This window comes from Mycotypha africana, assembly GCF_025528875.1.
Source record: "Mycotypha africana strain NRRL 2978 chromosome Unknown BDF20scaffold_5, whole genome shotgun sequence".
Taxonomy (NCBI): Eukaryota; Fungi; Mucoromycota; class Mucoromycetes; order Mucorales; family Mycotyphaceae; genus Mycotypha; species Mycotypha africana.
In genome coordinates, this window is record NW_026515729.1 from 6,249 (window position 1) to 17,945 (window position 11,697).

General features: G+C 39.1%; 1 protein-coding gene and 1 pseudogene across 2 annotated transcripts; one reads left to right on the plus strand and one right to left on the minus strand.

The window, feature by feature from the left end:
• Nucleotides 1-254: 254 nt before the first annotated feature.
• On the plus strand, nucleotides 255-1,837 carry BDF20DRAFT_835107 (uncharacterized protein; the record flags this gene model as incomplete). Its single annotated transcript, XM_053078811.1, has 3 exons — nucleotides 255-551; nucleotides 1,092-1,284; nucleotides 1,797-1,837. 3 exons carry the CDS (start codon nucleotides 255-257, stop codon nucleotides 1,835-1,837), a joined length of 531 nt encoding a protein of 176 aa, XP_052935987.1.
• An 8,607-nt stretch (nucleotides 1,838-10,444) lies between these two features.
• BDF20DRAFT_t95 lies at nucleotides 10,445-10,517 on the minus strand (annotated as a pseudogene). Its single transcript has one exon. The product of its transcript is annotated as a tRNA-OTHER (tRNA).
• Nucleotides 10,518-11,697: the final 1,180 nt, after the last annotated feature.

Below are 11,697 nucleotides of genomic sequence, written 5' to 3' on the forward strand. Positions count from 1 at the left end.
AGAGTGCCCATTATAATACTTATCAATAAACGAAAAACTTTAACCTGAGCTACATCCCCATCTCTTCCCGATATTTTTAATTTTTTGCTATTTTTTTCAGCAAAAAAAAGAAAATCGCTCATATCTCAACAACTACTGATTGGATCGAACTCTAGTTAGCACCATTCGAATCAGCGTATTTCATTTACCCATATAGTTTATTTTCAGCCTGATTGAACGACTCTTTGCAAAAAAGTTACAATTGCATCTCGTTAATGGCAACTCCATCTTCTCCTCGAATCGCTGGAATTGAGGGTACCTTCACCCCTGCAACTGCACAAGCGTTTATAGAATATGTTCAGTCACGCCTTGGACAATTTGAAACGCGCATGTCTGAACACGATACTCTATTTCAACAACTTACGCAACTAAAAACTGAAAATGCCGAATTAAAAAAACAAAATGACGATTTGCGACGTGAGATGTCTGAATTGCGATCGCAATTAACCCATCAAGGTGGACATCTGCAAACTTCAGTTGATCCCACTGCTCCTACTGTCTCTTCTGATGAGGTTTTACCTGTTGGTAACACCCAAACCGCTGCTGCTACCTCAAAAAACTTGAACAATCAGCCAACTTTCGCCTCTCTCGCCGCTAAACCCCCTGTTTTTAGCCCTGCCAACCCCGGCAAAAGACCTTCCGCTCCTCTTCCTGGCCGCGCTGCCTCCAAAAAGCAAAGAATTGCTGCTGCCCGTGCCTTCAAAACCCCTCAAAAACAGGGTCCACAGGGTTTTGAGTATGTTTACCTTGGTCGTTCACGTCGAATCGACCGTAGTGAAGTCCGTTCTCGCCTCCGCCGCGCTGGTATTGATACTGGCCGTGTTCTTGATGTCTCTTTCCCAGCTTCCGGGGTTATTGGAATACTTTTACATACCCAGTATGTAAAACATTTCAAGGAAGTCATGACTCGTGCTGAGGCCGAGATCATTGAAAACTTTGACCCCCTTGACCCTGTCCACCTGGCCGATCCCAAGTTCGCCGGTGCTTCTGATGATGCTCGTGCCTCTGCGATGTTGGAGCTGGTGTATAACCGGTGCCAACGCACCCTCAAGTTCGTTCGTCCCCTTGTGGTTGGTCCTTTGGCCAAGTTCTTTGTTGAGCAAGGCTGGTTTTCGCAAGAAGATGTTCAGCAAGCCCTTCGTGTTGCTCGTCGCCGCCTTAAGGAAATCAATGCTGTCCAAGCGGCTTTTGCCTTCCGTGGTATTGATACTGCATCCGAGAGTGATAGCTCTGTGGATGCTGACAGTGAGTCTGATATGTCATATTAATGACATCTCATCGACCCACACATAGTATAACTACCTCTCGCAACACTATACCCGCCGAATCATATACCCAACAACAACCATTACATTCCTTTTCTATTTCTTTATGGAACGCAAATGGCCTCCGTGCCACTACAATTCATGATGTACTTTCCCATACTCAAGGCTCTGATATCCTGGTCATTACTGAGGCTAATTGAAGGTATATCACCGGCAAAAATCCAATTGCCTAATTAGGCAATTGGGAGGTACTTAGAGAACTAATAGAATATACAAAGTAGAACTATGCACGTAGCGCAGTAGGTAGAGCGTTTGACTCACAACCTGAAGGTGTGGGTTCGATGCCTGGTGGCAACTTTTTTTTCATGTATCAATATGGTGCGTGCAGTCCTAATTTAGTTAGCAGCGTAGAAATTGTTTTTTTTTTATCACTTTTTTAATTGTTGAATTGACTTTGTGTTGCTTTTTTTGTGCAATACTATGTGATAATAGAAAGAACAGGCAATTTTTGTATGTTTTTATCTGGTTTATAGATAAAAACTAAATCATAATTGTGATTAAATTTATCTCCTTACCAATATCTTATTTTGGTTTGATGTAAAGCATGTTTCTTTTTATAAGGTCATAATTTATTAAATTTTTTGGAATTCAATAAGTTGAACGATAGTATACATGTATTCAATAGTCAAATATCAAATTTCATCGAGATCATCAAGATTATCGACGTCATCCAAATCAATAAAACTATTGCTATCATCCGGATTACTTGACGTATATGTAAAATCCGTCAAAAATGCTGGATTCCTGCTAGCTCTATCGAAAGAAATCTCTTTCAAGCACTTCATTATACCGTTGAATATATCTCCATAATGCTTTCTACGCCAAATAAACTCAATTAACGCCCAGGGAACCAATTGCTTTGTTCGCAGACGTGCAGGAATGTTACATTTGATGCCACACCAGGTACCTTAATGATAATGATACAGAAAAGAATAATTAATGCTGAAACTTACATACTCTAATAATATTTGCTTTTTTTTAAAAAGTATTATGTTAGTACCTTCTGTTGTATCCAACAGCATATTACTCTTGGATTATTACATAATACTGAAATAAGAGATTGCGGATCCTTATGAAGGTTAGAATAACCGTGAGTGATAGGTTTGTTAGAACAATTCTTTTCTTTAGCGGAAGAATATTTCATCTGTATATCCGAGACAACATTGGATGAGTAATTGACTTCATTTAGAAATAAGATATTATAGTATTTGGATTTGATTAAATCAGATAACTTTATTTAGCACATCAAACCACAATACATAAATCTAATCTATTTAAGCTATTATCTTCTAACTTGTTGATCCTTACTTTAACCCTTTACATTCTGACAGAATTCAATAAGACTGAAACGTAGACGTCGGCAGAATTAAGGAAGAGTTTATCCTGTCCGTCACGTTAGTTATAATGAAACTGCTGAAGTACGGGTCAAAGGAACCTTTAGTTAGATCAACCCACTTACCTCCTGTCACCGATCCAATCGGTCAAGGCACCGCTATAGCATGATGAACCGTGCAGTAACAATTGGGTATGTCTTTTCTTTTATCATCAAGGCATCTTGTACCTAAGAGTCTCGATAGAAAAAGTTTTTTACAATATCCACAAATATAAATAGAAGTACTTTTTTCCTACATGGTTTTTGTCTTCATTCTTAATGGAGTTCTTTATCAGAATATTCTACCTAATAAAAGAAGATAACTTGGTCTTCACTGATTTCCTTTTGTTTTCTTTTTCTTATACTTTGATCTTATCGTATACAACATTTTTTTCAGTGAATCACTCAAGATGTCTATCGAGAATATTGTCACTGATTCGAAGGCTGCTGGTGAAGTAGTCAAGAACTCTGCTGCTGCTCTTGGTGGATCTTCTACAGGTGAAGGTGACTCTACGCAAGTAGTAATTGAAGAAGAAGGTGTAGATGCAATGTGCATCGTGGACGACGACGGTGATGGAAACTCTCCAGCCCTGAGCGCTGGTACTGGTGTGATGGATGACACGTCATTTGTCGTAAACACAATTGAAGACTTTCGCAAGGAGCTGGTAGAAGACATCAGCAAACTGTCTCGTGCTCGTGCAATCGGTGATATGGAAGCGTTTGATGCTGCGATGGTTAAAATGGACAAAACTCGCAGAGCAATTCATAGCTTGGAAGCGAATGCAGCTCTGTTGAGGAAGGGTTCTGAAGACATTTCGTCTGTTGGTAGTGGCACAAGTAGACTCTTTGACCCTGTTGGTGAGAAACGTGGTTTAACGCTGAACCGCAGAGACCTTCCGAAGTTCCAATTGAGTTCTGACGTATTTAAACGTTATCCCGGTGAAGAGGTGTTCGAGTCGGTTGACCATTATTTACGAACCTTTGAACAGATCATTAGATCTTCCTCAATTAGAGACATTGAACGCTACTGGAATGACCTCATCCCTTTGTGCCTTCCCCCCGGTGACGCTGCATGGGTAGACAAGACGCTTTTGAAGTGTACTAGCTGGTCCGATGCGAAGGTGGAGTTCCGGAAGTATTACGGATCAAGAACTGCAAAACGTCGCTTTGTTGAGCAGGTCTACACTATGAACATGGCGCCGAAGGACAACATTATTGATTATTCCAGGAGATTTCTCCAGATGATGCATGAGGCGGGCATCCCCAGCACGGATGAAGGCGTGGCCGATCGATTTTTAACTTCCTTGCTTCCTCCCGTTCAAACGGTACTACGTCTGTCAATGGCTACGAATAAGGATGAAAAGTGGACCGTTGAGAAGCTTAGTGAACTCGCTAGAGATGTATTAGGTGACGACCAAACCACCTATGGCTTTGCCACTGCTCTCTTGCCAGGTGGTGCTACGAAACCTTATACAGCTTCCATGCCATATCAAGGAGGGGATAGACTTAGCAAAAGAATGAAGTTGAAAGAGGTCAGCAAAGGTGGCCATGGTAGCTCTTCTTCTGGTACTACTGCAAGTAACAGGTTTTTCTGCAAGCGACACGGACAAAATGCTACACATAGCACCGACACTTGTTTCTCGTTGAAGAACGAACAAGAAAAGAAGAACAAGGTGAAGAAATTTGAGCAAGCAAAGAAGGAAGGCAAGTGCTATAAGTGTGGTGAAAGGTACGGTCCGGGTCATGTTTGCAGGAAGCCAACCACCGTTTTGGCGGTCAGAGGAGGAGACGACACAACTGAGCCCACTGTGGATAATGATTTGACCATTGAGTCAATTGAACAAATGGAGCAAGAGCTTAAAATGGTTCCCGTTGCTGCGGAGGACACTTTTATGACTGATGCCTACAATTGTAAGTCCAATGTTACTTCTAATTATATTGCACGTAAGAATCCATTAAATCTAATGACTCCTATTAAAATAGAGGGCAAGGTCTTGATGGGTCAGATTGATACAGGCAGTAATATAAGTTTCATTAATACCAATAGTTTAAAACATTTATCCATAAATAAAGTTTATTCATTGAATGGTACTTACAATATGTTAAATGATAAGAATAATGTTCCCCGTATTGGTAAGACTGACTTGTTGAGAGTTGGCTATACGAATGGTATTGAGTTCAAACATTCTTTTGAAGTTATGAAATTCAATGAGCATTTTGATTTTGATGTGCTTTTGGGTGTGGACATTCTACCTAAGTTGAACATTTCTCTTCATGGTGTTGCTTGTAAGTTAAATAATCCAGAAGAAATGGCGAAACAGTTTGACAATGTCAATCATGAATTCGATGTTGAACACCTTCCTGATTCTTCTCCTGCTGGTACTCCTATTGAGAGAAAGAAATTTATGGATGCTATTAGTGAAGCACTTCAAGCTAATGCTAACATTCCTGAGACATCATCTTGTCCAATCCCAGAATCTGTGGTACGTCTTCCTACTCCTCCTGATGCAACTGCATACAGAAGACAGTATCCAATTCCAATTGCGCTGAGACCTGTTTTAATTGAGCAAGTGCAAAAGTGGTTGAAAACGGGAACAATTGTCAAATGTAGAACAAATACAACTTTTAATAGTCCATTGTTGCTGGTACCGAAGAAATCCAAAACCGGAGAAATAACTGGACATCGTGTTTGTCTTGATGTACGTTTGCTGAATAAAATTCTGCCTCCATCATTTAATTATCCTATTCCATTGATTAAGGATATTTTTAAGAATCTGCAAGGCAAGAAATATTTCACAACGATTGATTTGTCAAATGCATACCATCGTTTCGAGGTGACTGAAGAAGATCGACATAAGTTGACTTTTACACATTTAGATGGCAATCAGTATCAGTTTGTAAAAGCATGCTTTGGTTTAAAGTTTTTGACATCACAATTCCAAAAGGTACTCACTATTTTATTTTCAGACCTGAGATGTGTGCAGAACTTTGTTGATGATTGCGTAGTTGCCAGTGATACAATTGAGCAACACATTATCGATGTCAAAGCAGTTATTGAAAGGTTGAATAAGGCGAATCTTATTCTGAATGCTGATAAGTGCAGTTGGATGCAACATTCTGTGCGTTTATTGGGATTTGTTGTGGATGCTACTGGTTCTCGAGTTGATCCAAGCAAAAGAACAAATGTTCAGACTTGGGCTAAACCAAAGACCGCTAAGCAAGTACAGTCATTTTTGGGGTTAATCAACTATTTTAGAGATTACATCCCTAAAGTCGCTGACGTTACTGCTCCTTTGAGTTCCATTAGTCATGCTGCTAATGTTGAACAATTGTGGGGTCCAGAACAGGATAGATCCTTCCAAGCACTGAAAGACATTTTACAATCGAATGTCGTGTTACGTTATCCAGACATTTCTAAACCTTTCTTTGTTGCCACTGATGCTAGTCAATTTGCTATTTCAGGTTTGTTATTTCAAAAAGATGATACAGGTCGTGATTTGTATGTCAGTTTTATTTCACAGACACTATCCCCATCCCAACGTAATTGGAGTACCACCAAGCGTGAATTATTCGCTGTTGTTACCGCACTAAAGAAATTCAAAGAATATCTTTGGGGTCGTAAGTTTACGGTTTACACTGATCATAAGAGTTTAATCTACTTACACACTCAAAAGGTGATGAATCCTATGTTGATTGGTTGGATGGAAACTTTACTTGATTACGATTTTGACGTTGTGCACGTTCCAGGCATTGACAATCGCTTAGCCGATTTATTAAGCCGCTTATATCCACCTCAAATTGAGAGTGAACATAAGCTGGGGGAGAATAGAAGCTTCCCTAGACTTAAGAAATGGGTTAATAAGAAACGTGTCGCTAAACGCAAAGTATATAGTCAAGATAAAAGAATTAATATACTAGCAACTAAATTGGTCGAAAATAAGAACAAACCTGTTGAATATATCAGTCCTCCTGAAGAAGAGAGACAACAATTACTGATCGACATACACAACCTCGGACATGCAGCCAGTGTATATATGGTCAGAGATCTTCATGATCAAGGTTTCCATTGGAACACTATGACAGAAGAGGCGAAAGCAGTATGTGCAGCTTGTAAAGAATGTCAAAAGCACAATATTGTACAAAGAGGCTACCATCCCATCACGAATATTGTGAGTTATAGACCCTTTGATGAAATAAGTATGGATCTTGTTGGACCGCTTCCCGCTAGTGCTGATGGCCACATGTATATTCTAGTCGTAGTTTGTATGTGCACGAAATATTTGATTATTCGACCTTTGCCTAACAAACATTCAGACACTCTTGCAAGGACTTTGGTAAAGATTTTCGCTGATTACGGTTTGCCACGTTTGATGAGATCTGATAACGGTACTGAATTCAAGAACTCACTGATGGACAATATCTGTAAACATCTTCACATTCAGAGAAACTATAATACACCTTTGTATGCACAGTCTAATGGACATGTCGAAGCTTATTGCAAAATTGTAATGAACACTCTTCGTAAAATGATAAGAGGCAATACAAGAGATTGGGATCTATTTGTTCCTATGGTCCAACTCTGCGCAAATAGGCAAATTAAGAATAAAACAATGAGTGCTCCTTTCTCTTTGATGTTTGCAAGAAGAGTAAACTTACCAGATGACTATACTAATGGCGAAAGATACCCCATCTTAAATAGTACGACCACTTTGAAAGAATTGGAGGATCAAATCGAAAAAATGGAAAGTATAGTATTTCCTGCGATTGCGGAAAGAACTCAAATGATCAACGAGAAGATCAACAAGTACTATAATGACAAACATAAACTCGTTGATATACCCTCTGGTACGCATGTCATGGTCAGGTTGCCACAAAGAAGCAACAAATTAGCTGCTCTTTACGATGGACCTTACACAGTCGTTCGACGTAATCAAGGAGGTGCTTATATTCTGAAAACTCCAGAAACTAATGAAGTTCTTCCACGCAACTATGTTCCTTCTGAATTAAAGATTGTCAATCTCGAAGAAGATGCATTTGAAGAGTTCTATGAAGTTGAAGACATTCTGGAACATCGTGGTCCTAGAGGTAATCGTGAATTTCTAGTTAAATGGAAAGGTTATTCTCATGACCATAACACTTGGCAAAAAGCCGAAGACTTTTCAAGTTCTGATATGATTCAAAAATATTGGGAAAGACATGACTTACAGAATGAGTTTCAGTCTGCTCAAACTAAGAACAGTAATAAGGACATTGAGAAGTCTACGCCCTCTGCCAGTTTATCTGCAAGAGAGGCTAGGGCCTTGAAAAGAAAAATGAATAATAAAGTGACAATGCGCAAAAGAACCAGAAAATAAATGACGCAACACAGTCACTGAGTTGATCAACAGATTTTGTGCCTGAGATTTTAATCTTATCTTATCAGTGCTGGTTTATGCATCATGATTGTACCTATAGTTTATTATCTTTGAGCCGAATAACAATTACAGAGTAATTGTATTCTGGGGGAGAATAGTGTTGTATCCAACAGCATATTACTCTTGGATTATTACATAATACTGAAATAAGAGATTGCGGATCCTTATGAAGGTTAGAATAACCGTGAGTGATAGGTTTGTTAGAACAATTCTTTTCTTTAGCGGAAGAATATTTCATCTGTATATCCGAGACAACATTGGATGAGTAATTGACTTCATTTAGAAATAAGATATTATAGTATTTGGATTTGATTAAATCAGATAACTTTATTTAGCACATCAAACCACAATACATAAATCTAATCTATTTAAGCTATTATCTTCTAACTTGTTGATCCTTACTTTAACCCTTTACATTCTGACAGAATTCAATAAGACTGAAACGTAGACGTCGGCAGAATTAAGGAAGAGTTTATCCTGTCCGTCACGTTAGTTATAATGAAACTGCTGAAGTACGGGTCAAAGGAACCTTTAGTTAGATCAACCCACTTACCTCCTGTCACCGATCCAATCGGTCAAGGCACCGCTATAGCATGATGAACCGTGCAGTAACAATTGGGTATGTCTTTTCTTTTATCATCAAGGCATCTTGTACCTAAGAGTCTCGATAGAAAAAGTTTTTTACAATATCCACAAATATAAATAGAAGTACTTTTTTCCTACATGGTTTTTGTCTTCATTCTTAATGGAGTTCTTTATCAGAATATTCTACCTAATAAAAGAAGATAACTTGGTCTTCACTGATTTCCTTTTGTTTTCTTTTTCTTATACTTTGATCTTATCGTATACAACACCTTCAATGGTATTCGTATGGACAGTTCCGTTGACAAACTGTATGCTGTGGTTAACGGTACTATGTAAATAATCACCAGTTTCCATAATTGAATTATATGCTGCCCAACAGTCAGTATAAATATGCGATCCAGGCAGAACATATCTTGCAATCACAGCTTCAATGGTTTGTCTATTCGATTCTTGACAACGACCATAAAACAACGCCTTTCTGGAGTTTTCTCAACGCCTCCGATTACCCAAACACCCTCAACACGATGTCCACGGTGGTATTTCCTCTTTCCAAACTTGGATTCATCGATCTCAACAATAATAGGCTCGCCATTCGACTTAACACCACCAATGCGACAGTTTTCTGCCGTAATGTCTTCCTGCAAAACTTGGTAGCAGTCATTTATCGTTTCCCGTATAGCCTGGAAAGAGCAACCGACTAGCCCAACCATAGTTGACTTCTTGGCTTTATGTGACCAAAGATGTAAGATATGCATAACATCACTTAAATCCATCTTTTTATTGAAAAAGAAAGAGCCATGACGAATTGTTAAAGTTGTTCCTGCACAACACTTCTGTCCACCTCTATTAGACACAACGCCATTACAACGCCATCTGTATGGAAGGTCGTTTAAGTACTCAAGGTACATACGATTTCCAGAATTCTCGCCGCAACGAATCTCTGCTTCAGGACCATAAAATATCCCTGTATTGAAAAGGTATCTATATGTGTAAACACACAGAGAGTTGAAAACATTACTGTGTATACTGTATCTCTTATCCTATAATATAATTATTAAAAAAAAACCAATTGTACCTTATACATTTGTCCTCAGTACCAAATATTTGCCAAAACTGTCTCGTTGTTAAGTTATCAACAACTATAACACGGCTCCACATCGGTACAATGTTTTCTTCCTCTATACTATCGTTGGATCCTGTATTTTCCAAGTTTGCTTCGTCGTCAATGTCACTACTTAAACCCTCCAGCTCTTCATTCTCATCCCCAGAAAGGTGTGTGCTGGTGTTTCTTCCATTTCGCTCCTCATTACCAACCTCATTGACCTCATCGTCACTAATGACGATCACTTCATTGACATCTTCCAAAGCGATGGCAGACTGGCTATTTGTAATCTGTCGACGTCTTTGACGATGTATTCTTCCTGCTTGGGAAAAATCCGCTGGTGTTAAAGCTGAATCTCTCCTGATCGCAACAGATCTATAAGGAATCTCCACTCGATTACTGACATCGTTAAGTGCAGATCTCGCCGCAGATCTGCCAGGGCGTTGACGGTCGACACCACGGCGATGTTCGAAGTTTTCTTGTTGTAAATTGATAAAGTCAGACATTTTAGACAAGCTTTAAAAAAGTAGTTAAAGTAAAATACAAAAAGACTTGAAAGAAAAAACAAAAAAAAAGACAGGGGATCATAAAATCAAACAATAAAAAGTGCGCCCCAGGGGATTCGATCCCCTGACCTGCAGTATGAGAAGCTCGCGCTCTACCGCTTGCGCTATAAACGCTGTGCTAAAACATATATTTTTACCAAATAATATATGAGCACCGAAATTGTACCAATTTCCTTATTAGGCAGTTGGATTTTTGCCGGTGATATACCTTCAGAGCTCCCATTACTGAAACTTGGCTTACCTCTGGTCTTCTGCCCACTAACTGGACCCAGTTCCATTTGTTTGGCTCTGTGGTTTCAGGAGCAAATGGGCGTGGTGCCGGTGGTGTCTCTGTCCTTGTGTCCCCTTCCTGTCCTTATACCGTCACTCAACTTCCGTCATACAGTGCTGCTATTAACCGGCTCACAAAAATATAAAATGATCTGTACAGTGCAATAATTACGTCAGAGCTACGAAATAAAGACCACTAGATAGCCCAAACGTCATAGTATAAGAAAGGAAGAATGACGTAATCATATGTTGTTACACAAAGCTGCAAATAAAAAAAACTTGATTTTGGACTAAATGTAAAATGATACAAATATGATTCAGTGTACCTTAAACTCTATTTTAGCGTACCTGATGCAATGATAACGTATCATTATGATGTAGAGAAGCTGAAAAATATATAAAGGCGACATTTTTACACAGTTTTCCCCATTACACTCTCACTTTTACCTCTCACAACTACCTCTCTACAATGCCATATAAACTCAGTAACGACAAACGAAATGACGTCATTTCAATGATCAAGGCCGGAAAGGGTACTAAAGACATTGTACAAGCCACTGGAGTGTCTAAAGCCCAAGTTGTTCGCATGAAAAAAGAACATGATCCTGATCGCATTAAATCTCGTGGTGGTAGAGTCAGTATTGTGTCCAATTACACAAAGCGAGTCATATCTTTTAGAGTCCGAAAAGGTTTCTTATTATCAGCAAAAGATGTCCAAAGATATCTGTGGTCTCTTGGTTACAAATTTCAATACTCTTCCACAACAAGACTCATGAGATCCCTTGGCCTTAATTCTCTGTATAAAAAAAAGAAGCTTTTCATCAAGAGAATCAACCAGAAAAAGCGATTGCAATGGGCCAAAAAACACCGTGACTGGACTGTAGAGGACTGGAACAAGGTTATATTTTCCGACGAAACCAAAATTAATAGATGGGGATCAGATGGAGCTCAGATTACATGGAAGCATAAGGACGACCCACTTCGACCCCATAATTATCAGACTCAATTAAAAGGTGGCGGAGGC